General features: G+C 39.3%; 1 protein-coding gene across 3 annotated transcripts in view; it reads left to right on the forward strand.

Annotated features, from left to right (window-relative positions):
* Positions 1-699: 699 nt before the first annotated feature.
* The window catches only part of fgfr2 (fibroblast growth factor receptor 2), a 54,511-nt gene continuing 34,899 nt past the window's right edge, over positions 700-20,311 (forward strand). Inside the window, exons 1-6 of one of the 3 annotated variants that reach the window (XM_015369969.1) lie at positions 700-1,288; positions 3,863-4,121; positions 11,867-12,124; positions 12,463-12,537; positions 14,233-14,399; positions 17,363-17,486. In XM_015369969.1, the coding sequence (XP_015225455.1) occupies positions 3,938-4,121; positions 11,867-12,124; positions 12,463-12,537; positions 14,233-14,399; positions 17,363-17,486 (808 nt within the window). In that variant the 5' untranslated portion in view covers positions 700-1,288; positions 3,863-3,937. The remainder of the gene's footprint in view (positions 1,289-3,862; positions 4,122-11,866; positions 12,125-12,462; positions 12,538-14,232; positions 14,400-17,362; positions 17,487-20,311) is intronic. The other 2 variants (XM_015369968.1, XM_015369970.1) reach the window with 2 other exon arrangements.

Consider the following 20,311-nt stretch of genomic DNA (forward strand, 5'->3'; position numbering starts at 1 on the left):
TTTTTTATCTTATTTTTGTTTCCTACTTGCTTTGATTCTGTTTTATTTTCCTATATTTTAATCATGTAAAGCACTTTGCAGTGTCTTTGTACTGAATTGTGCTATACAAATAAATTTGCCTTTCCTTTTCCATATATAGTTTTGTTGTTGTTTTCAAAAAGATTTTAGAAAGCAACATCATTTGACGAAATCATATGTTTAGTCATAATGTATGAAAAACATGCAAGGAAATGAGCAACAGAAATATGTCTGCATTAGTAGTTGAAGAAGTAGTGAAAGTAATCAGAAGTTGGCTTTTTATGCCCCTTTGTTTAAGTATATGATTGTTTTTTGTGAATTCGTTTCTATTTTTCTCTTGGGAGAATTGTGTTAGGAATATGTGCATTCTGATTTACAGGATGATCAGCCTGCAGGATAAAGTTTAGCCACTAGGCGGCGTGGCTTTGTGAGCTATTGCATCCTCTGAGGCGCACAGGCGCTCCGGTTGGACCCCGAGTGAGAGCAAGTTTGAGCGCAGGAAACTCTGCAGTGTGTGATGGGCGGAGGAAGGTTGGGCCCAAAGGCACTGTGGCCAGGAAGTGGCTCGAATTACAACTTCTTGTGAGTGGAAAAGGGGGGAGTAGGGGGGAGTAACACTTTCTGGATGGAAGGAGGAGGGCGGTGTGTAAGACGTAAGAAGGAAAAAAAAAAAACCTAGTAAACCTGACAAAAGAGTCTGAGAGGACTGCGCGAAGGCTGTCGGCACAGGACTGGAGGGAGACGCGTAAAGACGCTCTTTGCCACGGAGGGAACCGCGCTTGGATGGATTTTATGACATTCCGCATCGGACAACTATCCTCCGCTCCAGTTTCAGCCTCATTCCACGTCTTTAGCGCCTGCAGACTTTTGGTTTAGTTGACAAGTGTGCAACTCGGACGCTCCGGGCATGTTTTGCGCTCTGGGAGAAACTTGGTGACGGGGAGGAAAGTTTCTGTGAGGGGAGAAAGCCACTTGGTTTTTTATGCGCTGTTTTTTCTCAGGATCATATGCGTAAAGTCGGATTTCCTTGCATGGCATTGGACTACGGCTGTAAATCTGCTTTTGGATATTTCTGATCAGTGTCGACGTCGGCTGATTGTGGGATAGTAAGCCGAGAAAAGGCAGCGCCTCGATTTCTCCTTTTTTTCTTCTTTTCTTTTTTTGCTGCACTGTGGTGCTGAATACGTTCCTCTCAGGATTCATCTCTTGCTCACTACCTCCTTATCTCTGCATGTCAAAACAGAGATCTTCAAGATTTTAGTCCTCCCTGGTGAGTGTTTTTTGTCTGTTTAGAATAAAGGCGCAAAGCTCCATAAAGCATTGCATGGGGAAGAGTTCTGCAGTCATCCTCAGTTTGGGAACAAATCATTTCTGCGTTCTTGGTCTTAGTTTGCTTCTTAGACTTAACTCTAAAGGAATAGCTCTGTCCAAGTTATTATAGCCATTTGGAAAAAATGCATTCTGCGCAAAATAACTTTACTTATAGCTATCCATCATGTAAAAAGTAATGGGTGAAGTTAGATAAGATTCCATATAGGGTAAAGTTTCAGTTTTTTTTTCGTTTCATTTAATTTTTGGAGCCAAGCAGAGGTTTAGAGAGCACTCTGCGGAGCGGATAAGTTTCTCAAACTTTCCCTTTCCACAGCATAATGCTGCCACCACCATGCTGTGTTCTGGGTAAAGCGCAGAGTCAGTTTATTTCAGAAAGTGGCGCACTGCGCTGCACAACACCTTGCCTCATCATCACTTTAGAGCTCATTATAAGTGTCTTGGTTATTTATTACTTGGCTTAATTTTCCTACACGGCATTTATGGTGCCAATTACCCCATGACTGCAGTTGTTTTTTCACTGCTTGGTGCCGGAGCCCTAAATCACCGAGCAGCTCCAAATGAGCTCCCATTGTAGGGGGGAAAAAAAGCCAACTGATTTGAATTTCAATGAGAATTCAAGCAGTGCCAAGATGTGTCGTTCAGAGCCTGAGGAGTAAAATAAAAGCAGTGCTCATATGTGAGGCAAAAGTTCTTGTTTGCTGCGTCAAAATCCAAACTATGAGCTATGCAATGAGAGCGTTTGTCAAACAGTGCGCGCTCAGCTGTTTTTTTGTAATTATTATTCGATGCTTTCGTTGCTGTCGGGTTTAGTTTTTTACACAGAGTTGCAAAATATATGTATTTTAATTTAGATCGAGGGAAAATTCGTTTTTACCAATGGGTTTTGAAGCAATAATGTGTAATTACAGCAATCAAACAAAAAATTGCATGCTTTTCACTAAGCTTGTGCATAAATCCAAATGTGCATCATTGACATCAGTTGTCTGGAAAAAAAATATGCAACCACTTTTGGCATTTACTTAATCGTATTTAGTTACTTTAACACAATTGTTTTATGTACTACCCTGCTAACATGAAACAATTCTGTTAAAGTAACTAAATATGATTAAGTAAATGCAAAAAATTCAGTGTATATCCCCTGTTTAAGTATCTTACTTTGTCTTAAACAGACTGCTAAAGGTATTCAGCTGAATTCTCTCTTTTTTCCTAGGTGAAACCTATGTATCTTACTTGATTTAACTTATTTATTTTATTTTAAATGCAGATTTCTAATATTTATTCATATTTAAATCACCTCTTCATATTTGATTCACACTATCCCAATAAGATTTTAATTTATTTCTATCAGACCCATTGATTAGCTTGATAAATGAAGTATGACTAAAAACATATATATTAGGCATTTTAGATGAGGTACTTTCACTGCTTCCAGGGCTTCTATAACCTCTTATATCAAATTGTTTAACTGGACTTTTTGTTCTTAAATTAGGTCTTGTTTAAATACCAAAAAATTGCACTGCAGTTCTTAGTTTTGAAGAATCTGTATCTAATCTGAATCTTAATTCAGTCCAGATTTGACAGGACTAGATGTTACTGATTTGGAAATAGAGCTATTTAATGGTCGATAAATCCCTGGTAAAAGTTTATGCTCAACTTTTCAAATTGTGAATTTTGTCATATAAAATGTTTTTTTGTTTACAGATTAAGTTTGCATATGGGTTTTTAAATCAGTGCTCTTTTAAATCCAGAATCCGAAGTCTTTGGTGGTGAAACCAGCCGATTAGTCCAGCTGGAGCAGAGGGAGTGCAGGAAAGCGTGACTTTAGCAAACCTCCAGAGACACTTAAACCGCGCTTCAACCGCAGATGTTTGGTTAAACAGGCTGATACGTGTGTCCCAATATTGAAATACTGCATTTCAGTTAAAGATGAGTCAGCCTGAGAATCAAGTCGAGGGAATAATATTAAAAAACAATTAAGCCAGAAGGGTTAGGTGTCTGTTGCTCATGAAAGAAAATTTGAGAAGGTGAAGGATCTGCTGCACCTTATCAGTTCTATGTCCGAGTTAGAAGAGGAAAAAAGATGATAAACAAGCTGAAATGCAACAGGTTTAAGCTTTTTTTTATTTTAGATTTAGGTATTTATGTGAAATTGAATAAACTTTGTTGATTTTGATCTTTAAAATGCAGCGGCTTTGGGACTTGGAGAGACGGCAAACAGGTTTGACTTCTCACCACTTAAAAACAGAGCTATGTCTCTCACAATATATTCTCAATCCATACCATCACAGATCAGCTGTAGAGACGCATTGCGGTTGCGCCGCCTCACAGCTTTGGTATGTCTGTGGTGTGGCTTGTTCGACAGCATTTCTGTTTTTTTTTGTCTCATTTGCCTGAGCAAAAATAAAATCATTGTGAACGTAGAGTAGTTCCTGCATAACCAATAAAATCTAATGTTTCAGCTGAAATGTCCCCTCCAAAAACTAATTTCTCCCTCTTTTCTTTCACCTCCCAGTTCAGGTGACTGATTTCCACAGAGTGAAAGCCTGAACACCACTGCAGCAGTTGATGGTTGGGTGGACCCCCCCAGATGGGATCAGTGTCCAGGGGGAGGTGTTGGAGAAGGGGGATATGGGGAGCCCTTTCCCCCTCTGACGGGATGGCCTTGTGGGTCTGGCTGCTGGCGGCCGTCTTGCTGTCCCTGCTGACGGTCAGCGTGGCCAGGCCGCCCCTCACAGCCACCAGGGAGGTGGAGACCAAGGCAGAACCTGAAGGTGAGAAGCATGGGAGAAGAAACAGGGGAGCTATTGGGGACAAACAAAAATATAGTTATAGAGGAGCGTCTTACATGTCTCTAGATTCATTGCAATTATTTCTTTTAATGAATATTACCATTTTGACTTACAAAATGAGTCATTATTAATTTATTTCAAGGTTTCAATAAGATTAGGGGAAAGCACTGCTGGTCAGCTGGCTGAAAGAAGATATACCTATTAATGTTTTCTCTGACTTGCTCAGTAAAATTACATTCTTAAAACAATTTGACTCAAAGCAGTGACCCTAAACCTAAACACCTCGGGGTAAAGGTTTGTTTGACAGAAAGAAAGGACGATATTGCCTTCTGGCTAAGAAGTGTGAGGGTTTGGGCTGAAAAGTAAAGGGTGAAAAGGTGTACAAATACAAATGTCTGTTGGTGCAAAATGTGTTTGTAAGTTAGAGTCCTGCAAGTTGTGCAAAAACTAAGTAAAAACGTTCACACACACTTTAAGGGTGATTTTAATTAAACAAACAAAAGGGGAATGATTTACTTCAGAGTAATGAGGTGTTGTTTTCCACACTGGGGGGTGAATGATTCACACTTTTTTTGTTTTCCCTTGCTGGTGTTTCTATTGGTCCTTTAAAGCCAGGTTTGTGACCCGCTGTGTGTGTAACAGAGAGCGAGGGTGGGACTGTGTTTATCCTGGCATCTCTTTATTAAACCTTCCTGCCTGAAAAGAGGAACAAGGGGTGAGGAGGAAAAAGAGAAAGTCACATTTGAACAGGGAAAGTTTCAAAGTTGTTTTTCCTTAAACCAAAAAGGTTCCTGAAACTCTTGTTTCAGAAATTTTTAGTGTCGTTTTTTATTTGTATTTTTAGCCACGGCTCAGTCTGATTAGGGACAAGTTAATTCGTTTAGGTGATAGACGATGAACCACATTCCTAAGCTCTTTGTTCGCAGGCTTTCATCATCATGCTAATTTTAAGTTAGGCCAAATAGAGAGTGTCGCGTTTTAAACCACAACATCTTCTCCCACACACACATTCACACAGACTGTACCTATTCCTGGCCTTTGCCCTGAAGGTCAGGGTATCCCTCTTGTCCACCTTGATAATAGGCTGCCTGAAATCCTGTCTCCTGTTGTTATTGTTGTTCTATCCCAGACTGGTTGGCTCCATGCTGGTGAGTTTTGAGCCCCCACATGGCTTGAAAGCTACGCTAACTTGGTCACAGAGAGGAAGGAGCGAGCTCTCCAGAGTTACACAATCCTCTAGGAAAGTTCTAAGAGGATTTGTGCATATTTGACTTCTCTATCTGTAGGAAAGCTTGCAAAGAGCTGGTCGTTGGAAAAGTCATGTGACAGGAGATTAGGAGAGTTAGACACATGATGAGGTGTACAACACTTTGAACCTTTTCTCACTTGTTTTGATTTAACCACAAATTTGAAGTTTGTTTCTTTGTGATTTTATGCGATAACTCTACAGAAAGCAGTGCATTACTTTGATGTAATTATGCTGCATGGATTCACCTAATATTATCCCCTACTTTGTTACCATTAAATAAAAGCTTCTGCTTATATACTGTATAGACTGCAGGCAATGTTCATTCTTCTTTGCAAAATAGCTCAAGCGTAGTAATTGTTATATTTATGCTGTAAAGATTATCTGAATATCTTCCCTTTAATACTGGTTCAATATTGCAGGATCTTCTAAGAAGTTTTCTTCAGTTATTGTCCCATATTCAGCTCCTTCCATTGCTTCACCATAAAAGTATCTCCAGATACTAAATTAGAAACTGAGTGACTTCTGAGGGAAATTTGTTGGACTGGGTTTAAAAAAAAACAACAACTTTGTGTTTGGATGAAACAAAAAATGCTTTTAAACATGAAAAAGTTTTTCCACTTTACCACCATGCGATATTGTGTGTTTTTTTGGTACATAAAATCCCCCCAAAAAGTAAGATGACTGTTTTTGATAATTTGACTAAATTAGAAAAGTTCAAGGATTGAGATTCCTTTCACAGAGCGCTACACAATCTTATCTAAGTCAGTGTTTTCTGTTCAGCTTGGACAGTTTTACGTGATTTGAGTGTGATTGAATCAGTATGTTGAGTTATTTGTAGTAAACAGATGTTGGAGACACAGAATATCAGGTCCTGGTTTCTCTGTCGCAGCAACAATTCCTTTAGAGATGTTTAGTATTTCCAGCAGCTCCACCCCTGGCCGCCCATCGGCTCGGGTCACACCGTCGTCTGTGTGTGGAGGAGCACAGCTTGCTGGAGATGCTTCAGATTGCATATCAGTGTTGTCTCCTTTGAGCCCACGCCTGCACCTCCGGTGGCCCTGCTAGTTTGTTTACCTGTAGTCGCTGTAACAGAAGAAGTGGAGCAAAGCGCGCTGGTTACAGCCTCCACAACAGGCCTATTGTTGATGCTGCAGCAGCTTCAGTATCTATGGAAGTGTTTACATCGTCCAGGAGCTCTATGTTTGCGCAGCGATAAAAATACACTGACAGAGCTTAATAACAATGGAGGCTAATCTGAAAGGTGTGTGTCTTTGACATTGAGTCCCTTTTTGTATTTCATGTGGAACGACCATAGCACCAGGCTGCCTGGAATGAGAGCAGCTGACTGAAGTCAGCTCATAGTTTGGCTTTGCGTTCCTGAAGCTGCTGCCAAACTCTGTTCCTAAAAAAAAAAACATTCTGATCAGCAGAGCGGCAGGTTTTTCCAAAATACTAAAGTAGTTTAATAAATATCGTCTGCACATGGGGGAAGAGTTTTAGCGTTAGGCACTGAAAAAAGATGAGTTTCAAGGTTTATATCCGGCAGGAGGTTTTGATGTTTCTTGGCAAAAAGCACATCAAAAAAGAAATACCGCTGTATATGTGTTCCTATGTTAGACTGGACGGTGATATGGGCTTACCTATCTACAACACCCTGGTATTTACACAGTAGGAGTGCAGTTGTAAATGCATAAAAATGTCAGCTGGCCAGTTAATGACATGAGGTGTGTGTCTGGAGTGCGTAGCTTTGACAGTGGAACTGAACGGCATAAACACAGTATGTCAGTGACCAACAGGATTCAGGGCGGGGGCTTTTGGACTGAAAGCACAGCTTTCACACGAGGACTTTTATTAACTTGCCGTTGGATGGTGTTAATCATGCAAGTCCAAGTATGTTGTTTGCTTTGGCTTGACGCTGCACTGTCCTGCCTCACACTGGTCTGATAAGAAGCCTGAAAAAGGTGCTGCCTGTGTCAACTTGGGCCGTTCGGTCCACACATGGGAATGGATATTAACATGGTCAGGTGTCAGACGGAGAAAGGAGATCGCTGCTAGATGAAATGAAAAAGTACACATAGATAAGAATTTTCTAACTGCACCTATTCAAACCTTGACATTAATGTGAATCCATTATTCTTTTAAACAGACTGTGGTACAATGCATACTGACGTCAGACGTATTCTCTTCCTTTAAACGCCTCATTACCAGAAACATTTTTATTTGGCTCAAAGCAGTGCATAACTTTAAATTATATCAAGCACAATTATTTGCCTTTATGTATTTTCAATATAAAGCTCATTGATGAATTGAATTGAGCTCTGATTTTCAAGTGTTTCAACATCTCTGTTAGATTTAGTTTTGAACTAAACAAACTTTGATCTAAACAGTTTTATAGGAGCTTCTGTTGCAAGTTTAGCATTGTTTTCTAGCGTCTTCCCTCGTCTAGTTGTTTTTTTCAGCCTCCATCAGTTCTACAATAATTGTTCTCTGTTTAACTCCATTTATCTTCCCTTTACCACTGTATCTTACCTAATGTTCAGTTTGATGTTCAGCTTAATTATTTTAATATGATTTCACAAAACAAACTTACTGTTTTCTCCATCAATATCACATCCATGTGTTTAGCATTTAAAGCAAAGTATTCCTCCGAGTGTCGTTGATGTTTCAACTGTGTATCTGTAAACACAGGTTTAATGAGGCTATTCTGTCAAGACTATTTATTTTGTTAATGCTTTAGCTTAATAGAGAATTTTTATTTAAAAAAAATAAAGTCTTTGTAGGGTTGATATTTATAAAATCAGCTAAGGAAAAATCCACTTAACAAGTCCATGCTGGTTTGTAGTGGAATGACAGATAGCAAGCCTGACATGGAATTGGCTGAGCTCTGCTGTAAACGGGTTGTTGCCAGGCAGAGTGGTGCGAATACGGATGAGGAGAGGGTCGCCTGAAAATATCACACCTGATGGAAACGTGTTGGAAAAGAGACACTAAAATGAGTTTTATAAATAAGATGCGTAGGCAGAACACAGATGAAGGTGGCGAGGTGGAGTAAAGCTGTTGGATGGAAATCGAGACAAAGTCTGTTTCTAGAAGAGCAGTAAAAAGTTTCCTGGTGCTTTTCAAATTTTTCATCTCATCTGAGTTTGTTCCATCGTTGTTCATGTCTGCTTTTTTAATGTCAGCGGTTCCCATGGACAATCGGGTATGTTAGAGACGTGTCAACAGGTTAGGGAAGGGTCAGAGTTAGGTCAACTGGGTCACTGGTGGGAGTGGGATGTGGGGGTGAGGATGTGTGGGAAGAGGGAGGGCAGAATAAGAGAAGGGTGGGTTGATGGAGGGAGACAGATGCACACAGCGGAGATAAGAAGAGGATGACAACAAAACTAACACCTGCATGCTTTCTTTAACGAGATACACCATTTGGAGAGGTTTCCTTCCACTTCTTTTAACAGGAGGGTTTGCAATTCCAGGTGTTTCTTTGTTATGTCAGGATCCTCTTGAATTTGTCCGTACCCGCATCCCAGCAGTAATTTATTTAGTAAAGCTAATAAAAAGGGAAAATCTTGCAGCAGCTGTGAAGCAAAAGCAGAGGCTTGTGGAAATGTCGTAAAAAGGTAGTGAAGACAGCTCCCCATCAATCAGCCTGACCCTCCTCCTATCAGACCACACATTCAGAAAAGGGAGGGGTTAATTATTTCCGCTTTAGTAGCAACAAAGACAATACTGAAACTGTACCTGCCTCTTTGCCTGTGGGGGTGGGTGGGGGGCTGTTTTGAAGTCTGCACACATGTCTCAACTGCTGACTTGTTGCTTGATGACTTTCCCATCCTTTCAGGGCCGATGTGTGTTTGTGTTTATTGTTTTTATACGACTAACACAGAAAACATGTATTATAACTGTGGTGGAGGTGTTGTTGAAAAGCTACACTGAGGTATGGAAAAACTAGGAGTTCCTTTGCTTCTGTAATTACACCTATCAGACCCCAAAACTCTCCTCATTAGCCATCATCACTCCTCTTTTATACGTTTTTCCATTGCTGTTTTTTTTTTTTTTCTGTCCCCGATCATTTAAATCTGACTTATTTTCTGAAATATTTACACAGAGCATCTGGAAACTGATGCATTTCATTTGAGAGGAAAATTTCTATTTCTTCCTGTTTTGTTCACAGTGTCTTGCAAAAAGTATTTCCATCTGTTGAATGGGGACGAACGAATATGGTTGTACCCAAAAATAATACCACATGGCTTCGCATCACAAAACAACAACTATCAGTCCTCAATTACTGATTTCACTGAATTTACTGCAGATATATTGCGCATCCCTTTCCTTTAACTTTCTTGTATTTTTTTTTAAGCTGCAGCCACAAATTTTAACTTTTTTTTTTTTTGGACAGAAACAAAATACTATGTGATTGTAAAGCTGCATGAAAATGTGCATGCTTTTCATAATTTTTACTTTGCTTATCACCTAAACTGAGAAGGTAACAAAGAATTGAACAGAGGAGTCACTCATAGAGCCATAACAGAGCTGCAGAGACCCACAAATGTGAGAAACACTTTTGACAATGAATTTAGTTTTGTTCTTAGGTGATGACTGTAGGCAGTTAGTTGCTCAGATTTTATTGACGGCTGCTAAATTCTGGTTAGATCTTAGTTGCACATATTGTTTGCTACTGTTTTTAAAACTTTTCCTTCCCCGTCACAGTTAAACACTGCTTTGTAGGGATGCACGATATTGGGATTTTGGCCGATATCCGATATGCCGATATTTTAAAACTCATGTAGCCGATAACCGATATCGATACTGATGTTAAAGCTGGACAAAAATAAGTAGTCATTGAAAATTGCAGTTTTGTTATCCATTTCTGACACTTTGAAAAATAATATACTCAAATATATTTTCATATGCTGATATCAAATAGATTTTTAAAAACGCGGTATCGATCTATTTTACTTTCAAAATCTCGTGAAATGTCATCGTTCTGTTACAAACTCTCGTGATATTTTGCAAATTCTTGTGAGATTTTGTTAGTAAAATAGATCGGTATTGCGTCAATATATCAACATATAAAAATATGGCAAAATTTTGTGAATTTTCGGGGGATTTCGTAGCATAACGATGACATATAGCAATATTTCATTAGTAAAAGAGATTGATATGGTGTTTTTAAATGGCAATATATCAGCATATGAAGATATAGTGATATTTTAATGTATCAATATTTTTTCCCTCGTCTTTAAAAGTTTTTAAGTCTGTAAAAAAGAAGTTTTTGAGGAAGAAGAAGAAGTAGTATTTTTTTTTAAATCAAATATCGGGTTAAATATCGGTGGGGTGGCCGATATTCATTTTTAAGGCCGATACAGGCCAATACCGATAGGGGGCCGATTATATTGTGCATCCCTACTGCTTTGTGTTGATTATTACATTAAAACAGAAATAAAAAGCAGTTTTAACATAGCAAAGTTGGAAAAAGTTCACATTAACATGGGACTGTAAGTACAACATGTTTTAAACTGTAGTGAAAACATGTAGATTTGCTTGAATGTGTGTTTGTAAAATGAAATAAAATGTCTCATATTCTGGGATTTCGATCCTCCTCCTTGGACTGGAAATGCTCCTTATTCTGAACTTGTTAGCTTGTTGTTCACTAGCTGGCAGAATTGGCTCTCCCCCTAGAAATGTCAGTTTTATAGCTCTTGGGGATCCGGTGTATTTCTTGCTCTCTGGCTGAGCTTTACACATCCTGTGCTGGGATGTAGATCTTCCATGGCCAAGGAACTATAAAGTAGAGTGAAGATGAGTCTGAGGGAGGAAACAGAGGGGTTGGCCAGGTCAGAAGTTTTGTAGCTTGAATACGCAGTGGAAATTAGAAAAAAAGCCAAAGAAGATTTCTCTCCCATCTTCCCATATCCCCTGCCTGGCAAGTGCTTCTGCCCTGGGCCCTTTTGCTGCTTTCCTCTCTGGCTTGCAGTTTGGCTTGAATTCTATTACCTGTGCTGCTTGTACTTGCTTAAATACACTGGTTTACCTGACATTTACACTGATGGGGCTTGGAAATTGGACCCGAATGTGTGAACATACTGATAACTAATGCTCACCTGCTCACTGCAGATAATAGTTGTTAAGATTTTCTCCACACTTGCTGCTCCAGCCAATATTGCATGCACTAAATCTGTACACCAATCAGAGATAAACTGATAACAGATCTGGGATTCCATGGGAAGTAATTCAAATGACCGACTGGGAGTTGGTGGTTATATTCTGGTTTTATGGTTAAATAGCAGGTCTTTTTCTTTCCTCAATTCTCCTCTTGCATAGATTGATTTAAATGGTGTGTGGTGTTTAATCTCCTAAACTCTGGCTTCTTTCTTCCTCTCCCATCTTGTTGTTCCTCCTTTTTTTGCACCCTTTCTCTGCCTCAATCTTTTTCTATCCCTCCCAACTTCCTCCTCAAACTCTTTCCACATTTGCTCTGCAGAGGCATCGAACAAATACCAAATTTTTAAGCCCACGGTGTGCTCAGTGCAACCGGGCGAGTTGCTGAAGCTCAGTTGTCCTCTGCCGGTGACGGAGACCATCACTTGGACCAAAGATGGCAGCTCTCTGGGCCTCAACAACCGCACGCTGATTGAACATGAGGTGCTGCAGATCCGTGATGCCTCGCCCAGGGACTCGGGCCTGTATGCCTGCACTAGTGTGGGCAAAGACACGGTCTGCTTCATAGTCAATGTCACAGGTGAGTCAGGGAGACAGTTCAGGATAAGGCAGAGCAGGATAGACAGATTGGAGTTAGATGGGTGGGTAGAGTTTGGTTTAATTCCGAAAGTGGCCATGGAAATCATTTTATTTGGACAAAGAGGATTTTGTCTTTCTGAACAGAGTCTGCTGAGGGTTCATGTGTCTGTTTGTGGTCAATAGTTATAATCTACAACCTGAATTACCAGACAAATTAACTGAAGTTGAATCTTGACTAATGTTTAACTTAAACTACAGCAGAAAATGAAATCTGTATATGTTGTGTTGCTTTATGGAATATAAGTAAAAGGTGATGCCAACCATGGTTACTTTATGCAGATGCAACCTGGTCGGGGGATGATGAGGACGATACAGACCGGTCGGAGGATACTTGGCCAGATGGCATGCAGTCAAGTGAGTATGGGGTGAATAAATGGAGTTTCTGTAAGTTTGAGAGCTTCATCTTCCTTATCAATGGAATCTAAGTTACATATCCTTAAGCTTACTATACAGCATAGCCACTACAGTGATTTACAGCACATGTTCTTATAAGGAAGGGCATTATGACAGAAATTTTGTAAGTAGAGATTGTATCAATATTTCATGGAACAAGAGAAATGAGTGAACTGTAATATGTAAAACCGAGGCATAATGATGGATTCAGCTTTCTTGGGGAACTTTGAGGGAAAAAATCTTGACTAAATGCCGGAGTTAGATAACCTCAGCTTACCCGAGGCCAGCTGAGGACAAACAGCCGTGCATAAGCAGGAGTCCGGATACACAAGGCTTACTGGGAGTTGAGGGGCCACAGCAGTTGGGCCAGTGAGACAGTTTGGCTTCATCTGTAAAAAAGGTCTGATGGTTCTGCCCCTTTGGAAAGGGAGCATGGGAAACATCACTCCTCACCTATAAAAGTTGAGACTTGATGTGCTGACTAGGCCTTTGGTTGTGCAGGGCTCCTTTCAAACTCTGTAAAATTGTATTTTCTTTTTTTTGTCTATGCACAGGTGATCGGTCCATCACAGGGCAACACAAAAAACAAAGTACAAATGACCATTCCTGTGCTTCTAAGGGTCATTTTCTAAGGCCAACTAATCTAACAGTCCTGTTTATGGATTGTGTGAGGAAGCAGAAGCACCAGAGCTTTTGGGGGAATAAAAGCTACAATCAGTTTAAAGCATTCGGGAGGAAAAAAGCAATTTCTGACAGCCATCCAAATATGCTGGACATGTCCGGTTGGTGCTGTTGTTGCAGGATTAGAAGCATCTGATAGTTCACAGACTGAAAACTTTGAAAAAAATAAATGCTCCTGGGGCTTCGGTACTAATATGAGTCACTATGTTATCTGTGGGTATTCCCTCTTTTGCTTGTATTCCTGCCAGGAGAAGAGGAAGTGATGTCGTGGAAGACCGTTTGGGTTGTTGTTTGTCTTTAAGTGTCTCTTCCAGCCTTCAGCCAGTCTGTTTAGACAGTCATAGTCCCAGGTGCAGGGGGAAAGAGGGGGAAGCAAATCCATCGGACAGACACAAGTTTGGAGTAAATAAACAAAAAACACAAGATGGTAGATTTTTGATACATTGAATGGCTTTTTTCATATTTGAAAACCTTACAAAGCTTTTGATCTTGTGGTGCATAATGACTTTTCAAGCATTATAAGTTATTTTGGTCAGTCGCATCTAGCAGAGTGATGTATAAGGGAGCTATGATAATTGGGGGAAGTAGGAGGAGAAAAAAAAACTGTTAAATAGAATGAGATAAAAATTAAATGTGATGGTCCGGTTACCATCTCGGTAACGCCCAACCCTTTAGAGCTGATCTTTTTTTAGTTTCAATTGCACCCTGCAGAGCCCACAGGGGAAAAAAATTGTGTTTATGTTTAGTCTTTGAATTGCAGATCTTTGAGTCACATGGTGCAAATGGATAGAGTTAAGATGCTTTTTCCAAAAAAAAGGGGAGGGAAGTCTTTAAAGCAGTCTAGGTTTGATTCTTTTTCAGACATGCTTCACGGCGCATCTGGATTAAGATAGCCCAATTTCCTTTGAAGTGAAGCTGTTGATGCAGTGGACATTGTCAGGAAATGACTAAACATTGTTTTTTGTCCGCTTGCAGGGGCTCCATACTGGACTTTTAGGAAGAACGAGAAGAACGAACTAGTGGTTCCAGTTGCAAACACAGTGAAGTTCCGCTGCCCTGCAGGAGGAAACCCCCACCCAACGATACGTTGGCTTAAAAACAGCAGGCCTTTCCGGCAACATGAACGCTTGGGAGGATTCAAGGTAGGGGAAGCTCTACTCCATCCAATTTACTATGAATATAAGTTCAGTGGCCTTTTTTTCCGGCTGCGAATTTGACATTGCTTTTAGTTAATTTGAAATTAGATTATTTACTATTGATATAAACCTCAGCATTCAGTGCATTTCCATTGTGAGAACCTTTCTCTTGAACCATAGTAGTGGAGTCAAACCCATAACCTGACTCCGCCAGATGGATTTGCTCCGCATATCCATCTGGAAACCTTCCGTTGAAGTAATTTTGGGAAGGTGCTAAAATACTGGTTAGCTGATTGGCCTATGTTGGTGATAGACGGGCCAAATAAACCAATCAGATCAACGATGCATATGACGTACTAACAGAGCGACGACGAAGAGGAGCCAATTGATAGATCAAACTCTTGCCGAAACCAGTCGGGAGAAGAGCAAAAACATCTTTTCCTCTGAGAAATGCCTCCAGAGCAGTGTTTTGCTCTTTTTTCAGTGAAATGCTGTGTAATTCCGATAAAACTTGCTCGATAGCCACTTTAACGCTGGTTTTTATCGGCTGAAGCCGCCATGTTCTTGTTCAACCCGCCTCAAAGCCAACGCTGATTGGACGTTCGTTTGGTGAACGGCTCCAAATTTACTTTAACGGAGAGTCTCCAGACTGATCTGCGAGTGAAACCTTGAAAGCTCGCGAGATCAGGATGGTCTCACGAGGCTGATAAACCCATCGCATTGTGTTAAATACAGCTTGGTGCCAAATTTGCTGATGCTTATGCTAACAAATCGGTAACATTTCACGATCAAAGAGCATTGAATGCAATACCTATATGGACCCTTATAAAGATTACTTATCAAGTTCTAAAAATACAATCAAAACTTAAGAAAAATAATGTAGACCTAACCTTTTGTGCATTTCTTTTTGTTATTGTTTCAAAGCTATTTATAGAATAAAACATTTCAATTGACAATAAGACCACATAGTATGAAAACCTAATCACAAATAATGTTTCCCCCTAATGTTGTAAACAAATATCTGAAAACGTTATGCAAACATGTAATTTTAATGGTGTTGCAACAGTCACAGGCATAAGGAAAATCTGCTTTTCATTTTAACATGTGGTGGAACCCTCTAACTAAGCTTATACCGCAACATTATTATACTGGTGCTTATTCAAGATGTCCTGGGAAGATGAGAGATTTGCAAAATGCTGGGTGGAAAATATTTTGTAAATAAAGGATGTTCTTTTGGATGTTGCTTTTTTCAGTATTTTTTATGCTTTTATTTTCTTTAGTTGTTCTTAACTTTTCCTACTTTCACTTCTGACACAAACATTTTGAAAACTTGAGTTTTTTTTTAATCAGTTTTCCGATAAGTAATCTAAGACAAAGTTGTCCTTTTTTATTCCTTGCCCATCTAAACTGTTAATAAAAATGAAAGAAATTATTCAAACAAAGTGTACCTTCCACTCTTCACCATCTGACCTTTCACCTCTTTTCCACCCTTCACTGGAGAGATGGGAATAGACGAGACGAAGGAAACGCGGGCAGAGTTTCTGGTGTGAAATTGGAATTGCTCATCCGTGCCCCTTGTCTCACCAGGATACTTTGTAGAGCCTCTAACTGTTACTTGAAATGGTTCTTTAGCTCCATCAATTAGAAACATAAACCCTGGACTTAAAAGGGTAAATACCCTCAGACAGTAATGTATAGAGAAAGCAAGTAGCAGCAGGGGTTGGATTAAGTGCAGGAAGTTAGGGTAACTCAGGCAGAAAAAAAATGTCCCAATGGCAAGTGAAAAACTAGCTGTTGATATATCTATATGTATATATATATATCCTATATATATATATATATTTCTTTTTTTTTCATATAGGAATCCTTCTAATTAACTTTTTGTGAATAAGATGATTGCAGCAGCATAATCTCACACTAAATATGTTTTCAAACAATCTTTAATGTGAGTACATTTATCCATTCGGGGAATATGGCCTCTTTTAGAAGGGTGCAACATCATTCTGAAATCTGATGGATACCAGAACAGCTTTCCACCTGTCAGGTTTATTTATGAGTTAAATGTTTATGCTGAGAGTTATGCAACTTATTTATGAAATGATCAGTGATGCTGAACAAGTCAGAGGCACGTGGTTAACACCTGATGGTCTATGAGGGAAAGTTGGGCCCAGATTATGTTCGGGTAGCCGCTGAAGTCTTATTCCTTTAGCTTTCAGCACCACCATTACAGCTAAGACAAAAGCAGCCACAGAAATGATAAAAGTCAAGCTGTCAGCTGCACCACAGGCACTTCATTTCTCTTTTTGTTGTCAACAAATGTTTGACAAAAGCTGCACCTGAGCCCAGCCCATTGGCTTCACCTCTCCACTGTGTGAAGTGGTAAAGAAACCCCCTTTTTTTTTCTCTTACCTGTACTTTCCATGCACCAGTGCCATTTTAAATAGAGCAACTACAGCTGTGGTTCTACACAGAATGGCAAAAAAAAAAAAACAAACAAACAGGGATTAAATCAGGGGTTCTCAAACATTTCTATAACATAACCTGACATTAGTTTACACTAAAGTTTTACAGTTCTTTCTGTTTTCAGCAGAAAGTTTAAAACAGTTCCACTCAGGATGTATTTCAGTTTAGATTGCTGCTTCATTAATAAAAAATATTCCTATCTTTAGTAATGAGTAATTAATGAAAAAAAAAAAGCTTTTTAATAAGATTTTCCATTCTTACTCATGAGTGAATATGTTCCAAGCCGGAAAATTTAACTGAAAAAAAAAATGTCTGTGGTTAGAAATCTTTGTGAAAACAAAAAAGTAATGTCAACATGGCTCTGCATTTTTTTTAAAACAATAAACAGCTTCTCTGTCATCTTTAACCACATTTTGTAGTAAGGTTTTCCTTCTATTCTTTTCTTTGGGTGCCAGTTTTTTCATGTCTGCTAATCCCAACTCAATGGTTCTGTATCTGGGCAACAGGTCCGGCCCCTACATTGGACCCTGATCATGGAGAGCGTGGTGCCGTCCGACAAGGGAAATTACACCTGTTTGGTTGAGAATCGCTTGGGATCGATCAACCATACCTACACTCTGGATGTACTGGGTCAGTACTTGCAGTCTAAATACACCTGTAGGAGGTAGAGAACTGGTGGGAAAAACTTTTTACCGTGAGGATAGTGTGTTTGCATATGCTGTTTAATTGTTGCTCAGGTGGTGTGTGGATGCAGGTGGTTAAAATTATGAAACTTATTCTAGAATGAAATACTTTGGCTTTACTAGTGTTATGTTTTCTAACCCACAAATCCAAAATGTGCATTTATAAATAACATAGTTTCTAATAGTGTGCAGTCAACATCTATGCTATATAATAGTGTGTTTTAAAGATATTAAAGGATCCTAGTGCGAGTTCCAGGGTTTTTTAAGGTAAATAAACCAAAACAGAGAAATTGGTAATAATTAAGGTGTCATCCAGTCATCCATCCATGCATTTTCAGTCATGCTTATCCTTGCTAAATTATTCTAATTAGTAGTTTTTTGGGGAGGATAAAGGAGTAGTATAGATATTAAACTGGTGTATTATTTATTTGGCAAAAGGCTGACTTGGCTTGAATTTGCCTTTTTATTACTGTAAACATCAGTAAGTAGCAAAAACTGTACTTATTTGATGACTGATCTTTGTTTGACCTAAATGACAATTTTAAAGTAATGTGGATATGACCGAGACAATTGTTCGGCGTCAGTCTTTCAGTAAAAAAAACTGCTGACCTCAGCATTACTTATGGCGGGTTCAGCCCCAACTCAGTCAACCCCTCTTTCTCGACCTTTGGATCGGAGAAAGAAAGGAATGTTTTTCCCTCCGTTTGCAGAATCAATCGATGGCTGGTACAACAGGGGGAGTGGGATAACAGTTGTAGATCGATGTGTGTTTGCACACCCCATGCTTGCTTCCTTTATTTGGCATAGACCCAATCTCCTTTGGACTTGCCGCTCGGCACTTTTTGAGCCATCAGTACACATCAAAGTATCTCTGATGCAGTTATTCTTTTAAAGCCTGGTCAGTGAACCACAGATAACCTAAACAGACATGCAGTCTTACTCATCAAAGTGTCTGCAGCTTGTACAATTTTCTCCAAGACATTTTCTCTGTAGTGCCTTGATGGGAATTGGAAGTGTTTTTTTTACTGTATCTGAATGTTTATGCACATGTGCGGAAACAAATTACAGTGTTCGCATATGCTCCCTAACTGAGGCCCCCCGTTCTTCCTCTCCCTGGAGTTGGCTAAAGCTCCCCTTCCAATTGCATATTTCTTCTTGTTATGTTTTACTGCAGAACAGTATACCTCATCCATAACTGTTGCTGCTGCCCTTTATAACTGGTAGAAAAAAGAATAGTCCAAACTGAGACAATAAACCTTTTTGGCTTCCAAAGTGACCTGCATGATGATCTATTAGAACCAGTAAGTCAGGGTTTACTGGTTTAAATAAGGCATTTAAGGGAGCTATAAGCTGACATACATGGCATTTTACAGACTTTCAGCACTGTTTTGGTAGCCACATGCCAACCTGTGCCATATTAAGCTTTTCAAGGGCCTCTACCCACCCCTGACCCTTTTGGTCCCCATGGGCCGGGCTACCAGGTTACGCAGAGTTCAGTGTCCTTACTAGGGAATGCTGCCATCAGATTACTCCATCAATCATTGGACTGTAAGTGGGTTCTGTTTTTGTGCCGCACTGGATACTGGGCATATATCTCATTTTGCAGGATCTACTTTTTAGTTCTCTTTGATGCTTGGAAATGAATCTAGATTTTTCTCTACCTATGTTTTTACACTGTGTTGCTGTTCTATTATTTTGCATGTGTTTTTCCTACTAAAGTGATTTTTTTTGGTTTTCGTTAAAGAAGACCCACAAAAACAGCATTGTGCTTGTTTTACCCAAGAGTGGTCCCTGCTGACTGATTTTGTGTACTTTTAAAATCTTAGCTGCAATTGCAGCTAAGTTTTATCTCCACACGTGGAGATAAAACCTGCTGGAGTCCAGAAATTCATCCTCTAATAGTACAATTACCAAGACTTGTTTAATCTGTGTAAATGCTTTGATTTCAGCTAAATGTATGAGATTCAGAACTAAAAAATGCCAGATATACCAATGATCCTACCTGAGCTGTTGATCTTTGCTGCTTCTTCAGTTACCATGCAACACTTAAAAGCTTCTTTCTAAGATTCTCCTTGCCCAACCTTTCCCTTTGTGACGAATGGCTTTTTCTTGAAGGCGAATAGTTGTTCAGAATCAGCACTTCTTTTTTAAAGAAAACCAAAGCACTGTATTACTTGTCTTCCACTTTACAACTAATTTATCCACTGTTTTGTCACAATCTATCATTTACAATTCCTATAAAATACACTGAAGATTATTATTTATATGCATGACTAATTAGAGTTATGCACTTTTTCCTCTGTGGATTGGTTCATCTAAAATGTCAGGTTTTGCAGAAAGTTTTTGAAGACTCGGCTTCAAAAATCAGGGCAAATGAAGACAGACAATTAAGAAGGCAAACCCTAGGAACCCTAAAAATGTGCTACAAGGACGGGGAATTATGTACTGGGGAAGGAGGGATGGTAGTCCTTTGATCTTACAGATTACCGAAAAGAAGGAGAAAGGGAGTATCTATAATACTTTCTTTCTTTCACACCTTTCAGTAATTGCTGATAAGTAACACAGAACATCATAAATAAACTATATATATAAATAAAGTCAAAGCCCTTTCATTTGTTTCTGCCTCTTTTGAAAAGGCACTGCTGTGCTTATGAGTCATGTCACAGTTAAGTATATCCTGATCTGATATTGTGATCAGAAACCTTGTCTGATATCAGACAAAAAATAAATATTACTATATATATATATATATATATATATATATATATATAT

The sequence above is a fragment of the Cyprinodon variegatus genome, unplaced genomic scaffold (genome assembly GCF_000732505.1).
Source record: "Cyprinodon variegatus isolate N-32 unplaced genomic scaffold, C_variegatus-1.0 Scaffold40, whole genome shotgun sequence".
NCBI lineage: Eukaryota > Metazoa > Chordata > Actinopteri > Cyprinodontiformes > Cyprinodontidae > Cyprinodon > Cyprinodon variegatus.